The 16,414-nt window shown below is 46.9% G+C and overlaps 1 protein-coding gene and 1 long non-coding RNA gene across 2 annotated transcripts in view; both read left to right on the forward strand.

Annotated features, from left to right (window-relative positions):
* Window positions 1-4,060, forward strand: part of LOC131287765 (uncharacterized) — a 38,487-nt gene extending 34,427 nt beyond the window's left edge. Inside the window, exon 3 of the long non-coding RNA XR_009189260.1 lies at window positions 3,505-4,060. This is a non-coding gene — a long non-coding RNA (uncharacterized LOC131287765). The remainder of the gene's footprint in view (window positions 1-3,504) is intronic.
* Window positions 4,061-4,336: 276 nt separating this feature from the next.
* LOC131289160 (plasma membrane calcium-transporting ATPase 2) lies at window positions 4,337-8,208 on the forward strand. The gene has a single exon (XM_058318369.1). The coding sequence runs from the start codon at window positions 4,432-4,434 to the stop codon at window positions 8,038-8,040; it is 3,609 nt and encodes a 1,202-aa protein (XP_058174352.1). The 5' UTR covers window positions 4,337-4,431; the 3' UTR covers window positions 8,041-8,208.
* Window positions 8,209-16,414: the final 8,206 nt, after the last annotated feature.

Raw genomic sequence — 16,414 nt, forward strand, 5'->3', positions numbered from 1 at the left:
TGCTATTGGAAGGTCAAGGTTGATCACCCCAATCTACACCATGTACTACATGGTGCGGCCTATCTGTCAGATCGAGATTTATCGTTTATCCATACGTGCCAGTGTTGGCCGATGCTCGTCGAATCGCTGGGGATTGGCGATTGTACTGACGGGGGGAACTACAAGGTGTTCGCTATATCCGATGACGACAACGGTGGCCTTGGAACCGATCGCCATTCGCGAGACCAACCGCCGGCAGATATTGGATGATCGCCGGTTTACGCCAAAGACCGAACCGAATAAAAACGGAAAACAGATATAAACGGACAACACCATACGCATGTAGTGCAATCGTTCCAAGTGACACACACATGGAGGTGAGTCGGCCACCACCCTTTCGGGCTGGGGAGACCGGTTCGTTGTGATTCCATTCACATCGGACTCTACTTTAGAGGCGCCCGTAATGTTGTAGGTGCCGAGGGTTAAAGGGAGAGACCCCCAGGTCCGCCATTGCCTCACACAAACCCGCATATGAACCCGCGATGCATAAATGTATGATGCAAAACCGGTTTTCCTAAAGCCTACCGGCAACCCGGTCAACCCGGTGCCGCACACAAATCCTGCTCGAAAAACGGATGGAATTTGAATTATAATTTAAAACCCGTCCGGTTGCGGTGGTTGTGTTTGTTCTTGTGCGAATCCTGGTGGAAGGTAAAGTTATTTTTAAAAGAAACAGAAGTTCTAATGGGGAACTAATAGAATGTTTGTCTCGTTACAGTGATTATGTTGTTATGTAACAGTGAAGATGTTAGTTTTCAGTACTTCAGTCCAAAACAAGATATACAACACATCACCTAAAAAGACCGGTGTAAATACTCATCGGTATGGAACGAAGCACAACACACTCACACAAATACCCATATGCCCACCGGAGACTACCAACCTCCTACATACTTGAGGGGTCCCCCCAAAAAGGTGCTTTTGGGTGGGTTTTATACCGGCTCTAGCTCCACGAATCGCCAGCCAATGGATTCAGATGACGTCAGACGCACCACTCCGTATCCGGTTCCCTCAAGTGGTCAAAAGCGGTGGGCTGGCTGCGCTACTCTGTATGGTTAGAGTGTTGCCCAGTTTCTGACGCCAGTGGTGCTGATGCATCATAGTCGGTGGTCGACTCGATGAATTGTGTGGTTCTGGAAAGTGAGACGCATTCGAGTGGTTAAAATCGATGTGAGGTATAAAGTGCTCCGATAAAATGGCTTACCTTTTGATGTGATCAAGCATAGCTTCGTTCGCTAGACAGGTGCGACAGTGATACGTGTGAGAATCTAATTGAGTTGTACCCGGCTGTGACATGTCATCGCTCCTTGAAAGGATGTTGGAAACTAGCGAAATCGAGCGGCACGACAGCATACACGCACACGAACACTGCACTGCGTTTTTTCTTTAAATGCGACCCTGAAACACAATCTTTCAACGATCCGCGTCATCTCTCATCCTGCCTCACTCAGTCTCTGCAGAAAGACGATGTTCACCAGTGTGTTAAGTTGGCTTCTTGGGTGCGACATAAACCGGTACCTCCGGAACCGCTTCCTTATCTGACGGATCTTTGTGTTATGAGCAATTCACCACTGCATGGTCATAAACACGGGAACGAACGAGGGAACCAAATCAGGAACACCTCCCTTCCATTTGGGGAAGATTGTCTCGCGCGTCCGCACACCCCTTGGCACACGATGTTCAGTTTCGCGACAAGGAAGGGATGCTGCTGGATGTGTAACGCGTGTGTTTACTCTTTGATACCATAACCGGTACTTTCGGTTAGTTCCAAATCTCTGGAGGAACGTTGGCTGGAGAAGTGGAGTGTGGTTACTTGAAGACCAAGGGGAAGAGTTGCCAGTGAATGAGATACGTTCGGATATAGGTGGAATTAAATAACACTTACTGTAGTAGAAGATGTAATCGATGTAATATCCCAAGCAAGAAATATTGAAGATCTTTTAAAAATGAAAATAAAAATGATTACAGAAATTACAATATGTTTGGATGAAAATACTGTGACTGGTTCACATCCTTAGCTATCACGTTATAATTCAGGGTCAATCCTGTCGTTTATTTTAAATTTTTTGGACTGTTCTGAATTTTTATGTTGATAATAATTGTTCATAACTTTATTTTTACCGTACTGTCGTTTATTTTCAAATTTTTTGACTGTTCCGAATTTCTATTTTAATAATAATTTTTTAGAACTTTTTTTTTTGGCGGCTTATGTTTACAAAGATCTTACATTAACACGTTGACTGCCATGGCTATCATTTTTGATAGCCAGCTGTCATTAGTTCTAAAAAGTTGTTGCCCCATAAATAAATGAAAATGCAACATAAAAATTATAGCAATATTTAATATCAATTCTTTGGGAAGCTAAACTTTTGCTTAGTCTTCAAAAACCGCTGATTTAATAAATAATATAAAAGAATTTTATTAAAAAAGAGTGTACTAAAAAAGTGTGCTAAAAACGCTTGGCAGTCACATGATAATCTTTATTCTAGCAAAATAACTAAAAAAAATTAGAACGGGATACAATAGTCATAGATACAAAAACTTAACTACGTACCGAAAATTGATGCGTTGTAGACAAAATTAAATAGGATTGAGGCAAACATTTAAGCGTTATGCCAAAAACATGCAAAGTCTCGATGGTGGGTGAGTGGCCAAAAAATTGAAAGGTTGAAATTTTCAATGAAATTACATCCACAACTCGTTAGGTACTGTACGATCTAATCTCGCTGCTTTTAATTTAGCTTAGATATTCTGCTTATCCACCAGATTTAACAGTTGTACAGTTTTTTGATACTCCTACCGCCAACAACCTTGGAATGTTCGTCTTGCCGTGAAGGCACCCAGATATCTGACACCTACCACGTTTCAAAACGCTGCTAAACAAACGATCATAAAGTCGGACGGGAAATTCTAACCCCCTAAATTGGATGGCTGCATCGTCGTGTGGTGTGCGTTACCTGTCTGTTGCCCGGAATTGGAGGCCAGGGGTGGCACTAAATATGATATCTCATCACTGCGCTACTATCGTTGCTGATAAATCCTGCGCATCAAGGTAGGATCGCTCGTTCCCGTACGCAGATCCGAGGCGCACTGCTCAGTGACCGCAGTGCGTTATTTGTTTATTCGAGGCAGCATCAGTTGGTGTGTGGAAGAAGACACCTGATAATAGTTAGTGTACCGTCATCTGGCCGGTGACCGGGCCTGGCTACTTACTTTTATAAATAGACCGCACTAGTTGACCGGAAGCTTCCACATCGCGTTCCGCGCTCACCGTAGTACGATCATCGGATCGGGTCTTCCTTTAGGGTTGCGTGTCTTGTCGTGGACTCTACTGTCTTCCCGTAAGATATCAGATATTGGGGGATACGTTTTGAATCCATTAGCCATTACAAGTGATACATGTGTTAAAAGCTTTGATTAAACGATGTGTTCTAATGGTTTTTCCTTTTCTCCGTTTATTTTTAGCTAACACAACGCACCGAAACACTGGAGTCACCGTTAGTGACGGATTAGCAAGAGTTTACCTTGCGATGCATCATCAACCGTAGCGACTATATACCCTACGTGTGTGTGTGTGTGTGCGCGTTTCTAAATCATTATTCATATCCCTGGCCGGTGGCTCTTCAGTACTCTGGCAGTATTTGTCGCACGATGATGCTGAGCCTGCACGGTACGACGACGACGCTGACGACAGCACTACTGGCATGCCATAGGTTCTGGTGACACGAGCTTCTCGTTTGCGGCACGACGACGAAAACGACGACGACCACGACGACGACGACGCCGTTCGTGGCACGCGGCGCCAACGTGTCCTCCTCGAGTGTTGTGTGCCGTTTCCGGTAACCCCACGAGAAGCAGATAAACGGAGGAAGTGAAGCAAACGAACAAAGGACGACCAGTGCGCACGACGCGACACGGCTCTAAGGAGTACGGGAGAGGGGACATTCGGTGTGCGTGTGTGCGTGTGTGTAAGTTTGTAAGTGTCCGAGTGTATTCCCCGGGTGCGTTTGAGTTGAGTTCTCAACGGTAGTACACGTCACGGAGGAGAACGGTTGTTTTGGGTTGAGTTTGTTTCGTGTTCGCTTGCAGAAACAGGAAAAAGGGAAAAGTGTGTGGTGGTAAACCACTTCCTACTGCGGTCTCTGTAGTGCATACATCTGAGAGAGAGAGAGAGAGACAGGTGTTTTTTTTGGGTGGTGACCAAAAATCCTTATACCTGAATCTCATACCTCGCTCGCGTCCTGTTGTGTAAGCGAGGGAGATTTGTTTGATTTGTTTCCGGAGGGGTTTTAGTTTCCGCTTCCGGAGTGTGTGTGTGTGAGTGAGTGCAGGCGGGCGGGCTGCACTGACCGACGAACGAGAGGAAGAGCTAGAAGCAAAAAAGGCTACAAGATGGCGACCATCGATGGACGACCGGCCCAGTACCAGATCACGCAGAAGAACCTGCGGGAGATCATGGAGCACCGGGGCCGGGAGGCGGTAGCGAAGGTGACCGAGTACGGCGGCGTCAATGACATCTGCCGGAAGCTGTACACCTCGCCGAACGAGGGCCTGAGCGGCTCGCAGGCGGACATCGACCATCGGCGGGAAACGTTCGGCTCGAACGTGATCCCCCCGAAGCCGCCCAAGTCCTTCCTGACGCTGGTGTGGGAGGCGCTGCAGGACGTGACGCTCATTATCCTCGAGATAGCGGCCGTCATCTCCCTACTGCTCTCGTTCTACCAGCCGGCGGACGAGGAGGAGCCCCTGCTGGTCGAGGAGGAGGAGCACTACTCGTGGATCGAGGGCCTGGCCATCCTGGTGTCGGTGTTCGTGGTGGTCGTGGTGACCGCGTTCAACGACTACTCCAAGGAGAAGCAGTTCCGGGGGCTGCAGTCGCGGATTGAGGGCGAGCACAAGTTCGCCGTCATCCGGGGCGGCGACCCGGTGCAGATTAACATCGGAGACATCGTGGTCGGTGACATCTGCCAGATCAAGTACGGCGATCTGCTGCCGGCGGACGGTATCCTCATCCAGAGCAACGACCTGAAGGTCGACGAGTCGTCGCTGACGGGCGAGTCGGATCACGTGAAGAAGACGGAATCGACCGATCCGATCGTGCTGTCGGGCACGCACGTGATGGAGGGCAGCGGCAAGATGGTGGTGACGGCCGTCGGTGTCAACTCGCAGGCCGGTATCATCTTCACGCTGCTCGGTGCGGCCGTCGACGAGCACGAGGCCGCGGCCAAGCAGAAGAAGAAGGAGGCGAAGAAGGCGAAGAAGACGGCGAAGGACGAGATCACGAACAACAGCCACGGGCATCCGGGCGGGCTGAAGAGCCAGACGACGGTGGATTCGATCACATCGGACGACGCGGAGGAGGGCGCCAAGAGCAGTGGCGGCGGCGGGGGCCACGGGGCCAAGGAAAAGTCGGTGCTGCAGGCGAAGCTGACCAAGCTGGCCATTCAGATCGGGTACGCCGGTTCGACGATCGCGGTACTGACGGTGATCATCCTGATCATTCAGTTCTGCATCCAAACGTTCGTGATCGAGCAGCGCCAGTGGCGTAACTCGTACGCCAACAACCTGGTGAAGCACTTCATCATCGGTGTGACGGTGCTGGTGGTGGCGGTACCGGAAGGGTTGCCACTCGCCGTCACCCTGTCGCTCGCGTACTCGGTGAAGAAAATGATGAAGGACAACAATCTGGTGCGGCATCTGGACGCGTGCGAGACGATGGGCAATGCGACGGCCATCTGCTCGGACAAGACCGGCACACTGACGACGAACCGGATGACGGTGGTGCAGTCGTACATCTGCGAGAAGCTGTGCATGGTGACGCCCCGCTTCTCCGATATTCCGCGCGTGGTAGGGGACGCACTGGTCGAGGGTATTGCGCTGAATTCGGCGTACACGTCGGGTCTGATGCCGGGCCAGAACCCGGGCGACCCGCTGCAGCAGGTGGGCAACAAGACGGAGTGCGCCCTGCTCGGGTTCGTGAACGGGCTGGGCAAGAACTATCAGACGATCCGCGATAGCCACCCGGAGGACTCGTTCACGCGCGTCTACACCTTCAACTCGGTGCGCAAGTCGATGAGCACGGTGGTGCCGAAGCAGGGCGGTGGCGGTGGCTACCGGGTGTTCAGCAAGGGCGCCTCGGAGATCATCCTGAAGAAATGTGCCTTCATCTACGGGCAGGACGGCGTGCTGGAGAAGTTCACGCGCGACATGCAGGAGCGCCTGCTGCATCAGGTGATCGAACCGATGGCGTGCGACGGGCTGCGCACGATCTGCATCGCGTACCGGGACTTCGTGCCCGGCAAGCCGGCCATCAACGAGGTGCACTACGACTCGGAGCCGAACTGGGACGACGAGGAGAACATCATCAGCAATCTGACGTGCCTGTGCGTGGTCGGCATCGAGGATCCGGTCCGGCCGGAGGTCCCGGAGGCCATTCGCAAGTGCCAGCGGGCCGGTATTACCGTGCGCATGGTCACCGGCGACAACATCAACACGGCGCGCTCGATCGCGACCAAGTGCGGCATCCTGCGGCCACAGGACGATTTCCTCATCCTCGAGGGTAAGGAGTTTAACCGGCGCATCCGGGACAGCAACGGTGACATCCAGCAGCACCTGCTGGACAAGGTGTGGCCGAAGCTGCGCGTACTCGCCCGCTCCTCCCCCACGGACAAGTACAACCTGGTGAAGGGCATCATCGATAGTAAGATCTCGGTGAGCCGGGAGGTGGTCGCGGTCACCGGTGACGGCACGAACGATGGTCCGGCGCTCAAGAAGGCGGACGTCGGTTTCGCCATGGGTATCGCCGGTACGGACGTGGCGAAGGAGGCGTCCGACATCATCCTGACGGACGACAACTTCAGCAGCATCGTGAAGGCGGTCATGTGGGGTCGCAACGTGTACGACTCGATCGCCAAATTCCTGCAGTTCCAGCTGACGGTGAACGTGGTGGCGGTCATTGTGGCGTTCATCGGTGCGTGCGCCGTGCAGGACTCGCCGCTCAAGGCGGTGCAGATGCTGTGGATGAACCTGATCATGGACACGCTGGCATCGCTCGCGCTCGCCACCGAAATGCCGACGCCGGACCTGCTGCTGCGCAAGCCGTACGGACGCACCAAGCCGCTCATCTCGCGCACCATGATGAAGAACATCCTCGGCCAGGCGGTTTACCAGCTGTTCATCGTGTTCGGGCTGCTGTTCGTCGGCGACCGGCTGCTGGACATCGAGTCGGGCCGCGGCCAGCCGCTCAACTCCGAGGCGACGCAGCACTTTACCATCATCTTCAACGTGTTCGTCTTCATGACGCTGTTCAACGAGCTGAACGCGCGCAAGATCCACGGCCAGCGGAACATCTTCCAGGGCCTGTTCACCAATCCGATCTTCTACTCGATCTGGATCGTGACGCTCATCTCGCAGGTGTTCATCATCCAGTTCGGCAAGGTCGCGTTCTCGACCAAGGCGCTCAACATGGAGCAGTGGCTGTGGAGCGTCTTCTTCGGGCTCGGCACGCTGATCTGGGCGCAGATCGTAACGAGCATACCGACGCGCAAGATGCCGAAAACGATGGCCTGGGGCCGCGGCCACCCGGAGGCCGAGTACACCGAGGCGATCCGGCTCGGCGAGGAGCGCTACGAAACGATGGACAATGACAAGAAACCCCGTGCAGGTCAGATATTATGGATCCGCGGCCTTACCCGGCTGCAGACCCAGCTTCGTGTTGTACGTGCATTTCGATCCACATTAGAAGATTTAGAGGAACGCCGTTCCATTCATAGCTTACATAGTCTTAGAAGTTCACGCAGTCATCCCGGAGGCATGAGCACGAGTGGTACAATGACTAGTCAAGGTCTCTCAAATCTCTTATATCCACCAGGTTCCAACATCCAAACCGGCCGGCTTATAGGTACTAATGTTGGCGATCTTAAGTATATTGATGAAGATCAAAGACTTCATAATAATCAGCATATTATAGGTATAAACAATAAAGTAGAATACAGTATCTAAAAACCAATTCAAGCAAAACAAAACAAACAAATAAAAACAACCAACACACACTCACACACACACCGAGACGAAACATAGCGACACCCCAAGGGAACAACATTACAAGCGACATGTTAAAACATACAAAACACACACTTTTCTCATTCTTTACATCTACTGAAACATACACAAACACACACATAGAACCAGACATTTATCATTATCCTTATCATTGTACGTATGAACACGAACTACTTCAATGACATAATAAAACAACAAAACAAATAGAAGATCGAAAACGAAACGAAATTTAAAGAAACAAAAGCGCGCAAAATTCGTAGACGATGCAAGCAGTTTAACGTAACGTTTTTCAAGTAGGAAAAATAACCGGAGAAGAACTGAGAGAAGAAATGTCCGTCTGTTTTGCGTTCGTTCCTTCGGTTAGTTTCCATTGTTCGTTTTGTTTCCTCACTCTCCCCCATGTGTATAATTTGAACATTTGTGTTTTTTCAAATCAAACATCCGCAAACATCGTGGCGGAATCGTTTGTGTTGTGCTGTGGTACTCTACTCACTGAGGGAACAAAAATTTACTCACTCTACAACAAACCCAATATTACCACCACCACCACCACTGTGCCCTTAAACTACCTTTATGGTTGTTTTCGAAGTTTTTCATTCTGTACCGGTGACCGGTGAGTCAACGATTGTACTAGGGAGCCTTACTTTAATCCCTTTTTGCATACACACGCAAGAGACCCACAGACAAGAGACATACACACGGGACAAATACGAGACCGGAGTGAATGGAAATCAGTTAATAGAGTGCGATGAACATTAAAGGAAGGCTAGGAGGAGAGGAGAGAACAATACATTGTTCGAGACGATTGACGAAAACGAAAATCAGAGATGAAAACAACGTAAATGACCTTTGCGATAGCGTCGATAAGCATTAAAATGACCAATTGATGGTACGTTTTTCATGTTTGTTAGGATAGATAGCAGAAAACAAGGATTCAACCTCATACGGTAGGATAAAGAGATCACAACATATTTCTTGTTATGTTCAATCAGTTTTCTATTGGCGTCGCGCATGCTCTTCAGCCTGCGCGCCCATCCTTTTCTTCTATTTGCGCTAATGCATAACGTACTTTAATAATGTTAAAATCATACCACAGTGTCCTTACGATCACTGGGAGTAGGAGGGAAAATGTGGAACGTACTATTGGTTTGTTCCTCTCTGCCCTTGTATAATTTAGTACACCATCATGGAGGCGCCTGGTCGTTCATTCGCGAGGCGCCCGAGTGATGGTGAAGCCAATACGAGTTACTTAAAAGGAATTGTGCAGCAGCGCGAAAAGAAACACCTCAGTAGAGTCGAGGGTGTGAGGTTAGTTATCGTAATAGTAGATGTAGGTTAGTAATCGGTAGCGCAGCGATATTGCAGAACCACGGTTACGCGTTACGCGGATACGCAGGACAACAAGTGCAGGGTTATATCAGATGCCAATACTTAGGCCGGGCACTATTTAATATATATACATAGAAACAAACAAGCGGAACGATTAAGTCGATACACTAACGCATACTAGTACTAATATACAATAAATAGGAACGTAAGAGAGCCGTCTTCACCTGTTACTTTGAACCATCGAGACATACATACATGCATACCTACGACCAACAAGCGTTCACTTTTCATCTCAGTACACACGCACACCCAGAAACACACACAAACTTATTCAGAGTACTACTACCACTCTTGTAAGCTCAGAATAAGGACTATCTTATGGGCGCATTTGGTTATTTTTATTTAACCCCTCTTATCTGTGTCCGTTAAATAGGATGAATAAGAGCAGAAAGCACAAAAGAGTATATCAGGACTAGGGAATACACAGAAGGACCCAAGGAGGTACGTTCGAACGGATGTTAGGGAGGATTGGAGGATTTGTGGAAACAAATTCTCTTCTACGCAACGCCAACATTACGTTTGTACCTACGCACAAGCAAACCCAAACCGAGGCAACATTTGACTTAACACATACGGCGACGACCTCCACTACCACGAACATCACCACCACCACCACCACAACGGAGACCGGTCATTGGATGCCATGCATCGTGAGCACAACGAACGACGACTATCTACCATCACAAACTACCATTACTTCTTCCAAACCAACGACACCAAGCCATGCCACTACACTTGGACTCGTTTAACTCAAGAGATCAAGTTGTTGGCGGGGAGTGCTTCGTCGTCGAAGAAGGACGACCACATCAACCAACCCCCAGCAAGGGTTCTGGTGTGTCGATCGAATGCGGACAAACACATGCACCGAACAGAACAGATACAGAACAAAAGCATATTGACCCATACCCACTACACAAGCCAATAAATCGAGCCCCTACGACATGGACAAACAAATTTCGATGGATAAAACAAATATACATACATAGCAGCGAGTGAGAAATAGTGCGCCTTGCGTTTTGAACTATTTCCTTTTTGGTTTATCAATTCATACAAAAACCTTTACTCGTTTTCCCGGTCGGATCCGGAGGAGAAAAAGGAATTTCATTTTTCTCTTCGTCACATCCACTTGTTTGGCGTTTTAATTTTTACCCAATAAAAAATTTGTGCCCTGACAATGCCGGAGAACGATGGAACCCACTCACTCCTGTAGCAGAGAGCTGCGGAAAATTCGAAAAGACAATTCATGATCCGTTCGTACATTAAAAGCCTAGAGTTGATTTTATTTACTTGTTTGTACTTTTTTCACCGCCTACCACACAATGATGTATGCTCAGAGTTTTAGAGGTTGTTTACTTTTCCTTTTTTTTTAGTACAAGAAGTTGTCACTTGTTATACTCTGGTTTAGTCCGTGGCACACTTTGATTGTTTACTTTTGCTCCGTGTCCCCCTCCCCTTCTCCTTTGCTCGTCTTGTTCTGTCAGTTTCTCCCCCCCATCCCCCCTCTCGCTCTTGGTTTCTTTGTGTTCCCCTTCCACCTTCTTTCTACCTGGTACATATATAGTTGCAAGTATGTGTGTGCGTGTTGTGTGCGTGTTAATCTCACTCTACTGTCTGTGTATGTTAATCCTAGTGGTAGTCTAGCAATCTATGTCCCTATTTGCATCCGGTTGTACACAATGAATAACTGCACGCGTACGAAACTAAGAGTAACGACAAAATGGAGCTGCACTTCATTGAAAACCATTTTTGAGAGCCTACTGTGCGCTATGCCGCGGGCCGAATTTCTTTTTTAAAGCACTTTGCGCACTAAACGTAACGAGCCGAGCTGCGTGTACTAAAAAATCCCGGTCGCGCAAGTGTGAGATTTCTGCGGAACTTCTCTAGCCCCTAAAAGTGTATTGCTGTAAAAGAAACGGAATAGGAAGATTTCAATCTCATAATATATGAAGAATTCGTTTATTCACTTTGCTCGTGGAATAATGTTGTTAACGATTTACATTAATGATTGAAGGAAGAGGAAAGGTACTTCAATGCGGTCCCAGTCTTAGCACCGTTTTCGAGCTCACGTTACAATTTTATTACCGTCAGTTTTTTCCACTGAGAAATAAATGCACAATTTTGCACAGTTCTTCTAACAAACACGCGTAAAAATTCGATCGATTTTTAGAGCACAAGTAACCTTTTTATTAGGACTAAGAAATCCTCGATTTTCCTATCGGGGAACTTTGCGCGTGGCGCATACTTAGTACCGGTGTACTAAATCTTTACCAATCATGGACGTCTCATTATATTTCAATTTTTTCGACTGGCACACGATTTAAATCTTGTAAGCAAATGAAAATTAACGTCCAGAATGTTTCTACGATAATCAAGAAGCAATAAAATCGAAATCAACTTAATCTGCATGCGAAAATAAAGGGATGCTAAATGGACGGTAGACGGGTTTCGTGTCGAAAACATAAGGCCGTTGGAAGATTTCTCGTTTCACGCGAACCATTTTTTCACCCACTCTTTCACGCAACCGGCGACGTCTCTGTACGGGCCCAAATGTCCCCCCCCCTCCCCCCGTGCCTACCCGTGTCCACCACGACCCCCTTTCGTAGATGTTGTTGTTGCTATTGTTGTTTGTTATTTAGTGTAAGCCGTACTCCTTAATTCATGATTAATTATTAATCCTCCCTCCCAAGCAGCACGAAAATTGTGGCGAATTAAAGCATTATAATTAGTATACCGATAAGAGACCGAACGAAAGAATAAAATTTGGAATGAAGAACAAGCAGTGTAGAGAGAAGCAGAACAGAATAAAAGCCGAAAACAATGAAGCAAGAATTCTAAAGTTAGCCCCGACAGGAAAGGATCAGGAAAGGTGACAATTTTTATTCGTTTGTTTGTTGGTTTTGTGTGTTTTCTTCGAGAAAGTAGCAAAAAGAGGAGAGGTAATATGAAGCGAGCTAAGATTAAGCCGCCCGAAGGGATGATTATTTATTTACTATTAACGCAAATAGTTTTTCAAATGTGCTAAAGGCCCGCGCGCGTGTGGCCACTGATCCTTCCTCGATTGTACGCTAATAATTTGATCACGAACATTAAAACCGAACCCCTCTGCATGTTAACAAAACACGCTTTAGAACAAGGGTAACTAATTCACTTCAATTCGCAGGAGTGTAGGTGCGTTTATGGTGGAGAGAGAGAGAGAGAGAGAGGGAGAGAAAGAAAGAAAGAGAACCGAGAAAGAACAGAAAACAATAGGCGAAGTAGAATTTATGAAGAAATATCGATCGAGGTTAAAAACTTTCTTGTGTTCGTCCACTTTTACTATTTAAACTAAAACTAGTAAGTTTGGCGTTTCACGCGTATATTCTTCCCATGTTTGTCTTTCTTTTTTTTTGTTCCAACGACTACTTCCACGCGAAATTCGGTCCATCCGGGACACGGTATATTTTGTAAACGAAACGGAAACGAAAAAGCGGAAGAAATTCAACTGTGTGTTTAAAGTTAATGGAATGAAATAATAAAAAAAAAACGGAGAAAAAAACCCCGCAAGTGATTTCAACACCATGCTCCCGATCGAAGCAACCCTTTGGCACCAACCCTCTCCACCCACACCTCCGTTTGCTATACCTTAGCATATGAATAGTTGACGCCAGATCCCGGCCACGCTTGTGGTGTGTATAAGAAATAATAAAAAAGACTGGGTAAAGGCACAACTCTCCACCCAATTTCTCGCTGATGAAAGGCCACCAGTTGGCCACCGAAACAGTTTCGTAACGCTAGTAGTAGGAGCCCACGCTCAGCTAACTCAGCTCATATATAAATATATATATCACCTGTATCTGACCGATGAAAACCGTTCGTCCACTGTGTATATCTTTGTTGCTCGGTTAATCTCTGTATGCCGCTGGATGTGTGCGTGTGTTTTTTTTTCTTTTCCTTATACACATTGTACAGTGCTGAAGTATGAATTTTATCTTTCTTTTCCTAGTTTGCGCTCGTAACCCTTTGTTTGTTCTACCTCCGTCCTCCTTAATACAGTTGGTTGCACAGTTCGCTCTCTGTTTAATTTTATTTTTTCCATGTTTAATTTTCTATTTGGTTCGAGGATCCTTCCGGTTCGGTTGTGTTATAATCCTTCGGTTCTCTGGTTTGGTTGTTTCAGTGTGTGGTTTGGCCTGCGTTTACCGAGGAGCCCGGAAGCCGCCAGGGCTTTCGGATGTTTATTTTCGCCTTCTCAAACTCATTTATTTTACTCTTTGCAGTGTTGCTCGTACTACATATCTCGTTTTGTGTTTTCGCTGCTGTATGTTCCGATCCTCTAATCCAACCGGGTTCGATATTTTTTTCTTTTACTTTTAGTTACCCCGATTTACTCATCTGTTTTGTTTTATTTTATTTATTTTTTTTTCAGCTAGATAATGCAAGTAGCGTGAATTATGTTTTTTCTGTTGTAACAGTGTTCTTAATAATGTGGTTTGTTTAATGTATCTATATTTTTTCATTTTTTTTTTTTAGAAAAACAAACACACTCTTACACAGCCCAATACTAACCGCAACTCTCTTCCGTCGCTGAAGCGCTTCCATCCTTCTTCTGGCCGGGCCTCTGAAGGCCACCTTTATGAGAATGCAAAAGCAAAAAAATAACAAAAAACCGGGAGGTAACGAGAGGGGGAATGCCAAACGGTGTCCGAAACGGTACTAGAGAGCAATCGGTTTGATTAGAAGAAGGCTCCCCATCCCCGGCGGGGGAGGTTGAACACGAAGCAAACAACCACGTACACATGCTTACACACACACACAGGATAACTCCCAGATATACTCCAACCAGGATGCAAAACAGAAAAAAAAACACACACTGCATATTTACGAACAAATCTGCTAACTGCTGTGCGCGCGCTGGTCGGTGATGATGGTAGCGAATGGAAGGAAAGGATTGACTCAAAATTAGAAGAAAAAAGCAAAACCCGCTAATTGACGAACTAAAATATGGAAAAAAAACAGTTGGAAACAAAAGCAAAATGATCTAATGGCAAAGGACCAACATAGAGAGATAATGAGAGAGAGAAACCCCGATGATGGCTTGTAGTAGGGATGAACTGCCGCGCCTCTGTACAGTGTTCATCGTTCGCTCGTTTCGTGTGTGTTCTGTTTTTTTGTTGTCTGTGTTTGTCTGCATGTGCACCACTCGGCGGGGGGCCACGAGCCCCTCCCCCACGTTCGTTCTGCATCACTGTTGTGGAGTCGGGCATAACTCGGGCGAAAGAAAAAGAGATAGAGAGAGAACGTAAAAGGACACTGTTACCTGCAACATTCCGCACTTGGCGCGATGGCGTTGAATTAGAAGGTGTACAAATGTGATGTTATAAGTACCCACCCTCTCACACACACACGCACCCAGTCGGGAGCATCCTTGTGGGAATGTTCTAGGAAACCCTCGACTGACTCCGATGACTCCGATCCGATGATGGTCTCCGTTTTGTGGCGTGGTGTGTGTGTGTGTGCGTGTAAAAACACCCGTTTCGACAAACTGTACTAAAAAGTTTGATTTCCTTTCACATCGTTCGGTTTAGTACACCAATCTTCATTCCTTTCCCACCGTTGTTTTTTTCCCACCAATTCAGTGTTAGTAGAGGATCGAGATCCTACACCAAATAGGAGTTAAAAATACAACCCCCTCGCCACCATTTTGTACACCCCATTCTCTAGCACCCCGTTCTCTAGTGTAGTTGCGTTCGTTGTTCGATGTGTGTTTGAATATGAAAGGTAATAAAAACGTGTAGGTCAAAGAAGCCGTTGTTTGTTCGTTACCGGTTACCGGTTGCGGGTTGAGATGTGTCGTTAAAAAATGTTTAAATCAGATCCCTAACAATGTACTCAACTGTGGACTCAACGCCTCCATTCATCGTGCCCTCATCCTGCGCCACTATGTTGCAGTGCATATTGCGAAAGCGTTTTTGTTAGTTTGTTCTCGTGTTTTCTTTTTTCAACTCTTCAATGTGCAACCGCCTCTCGGTCGGCTTCAGTTTATGTGCTGTTGTGCGTTGCAGCGTTGCAGCGTGCTTTGTAATGTTTCCAACTTTCAGCTTGTATCTCGTTTGTTCACGCGCCGCCCGTTTACGTTTTTCTTTTTCGCCGTCCCGCCCCTGGACACGTACGTTAGTAGTAGTCAAAACGCATGCCATAATAAAGTTCGCATCCCATCGACGACATCGATGGCTTTACGGAAGCCGCGGAAGGGTGAACCAGGTATCGCAGGCAGATTGCCTTTTTGGCCCTGTTTTACCCTTTCGAAAGGAGGAAAAATAATTACCCTGGATGGATGAGTGATACGCCTGAGTGTGGAATGGAATGGCCTGTGGGCGCGTGTTGCCGAGACCGGGGCGCCAGTTTACAATACATTATGCATCCAATACCTGCATTAGCGTTAGTAATAATTGTTACATAGCTCTCACCGTACCTGTAATGTATAATGCATACACCGCCCGCTGCAAACCCGCAAGCAAAACAAATGCAAGGGAAATATCACAGTAAAGCATTTCCCCCCCAAAACCCGTTCGTTAGAGCCTAGCTGTAGAAAAATCGTGTACCGTTACCGTATGAGAACACTTAGCAAAAAATATAAATATTTAGCAAACACAATACTAATCGCGTAGTTTAACACATCTGTTAAAACCCTTTTTCGAATCCGGTTATGGATTCAAATTGCTTGCTCCCGTATAACGTACATATATTAATAGACACTACTGTTGTTCGATTTTGTTCTGTTCTGCTACTACATGTTGATAATCCAATCCTGTTGTGTTAACCTTGCATTTTTTGTTTGGTTAAATGAATGGTTAAACTATTAGCATTACGTTATTAGGCCTTCACACACACACATACATATATATATCTTTTCTGTTACTATTTCTCGCCGTTTATTTTCGAATTT

The sequence above is a fragment of the Anopheles ziemanni genome, chromosome 3, assembly GCF_943734765.1.
Source record: "Anopheles ziemanni chromosome 3, idAnoZiCoDA_A2_x.2, whole genome shotgun sequence".
Classification (NCBI taxonomy): Eukaryota; Metazoa; Arthropoda; class Insecta; order Diptera; family Culicidae; genus Anopheles; species Anopheles ziemanni.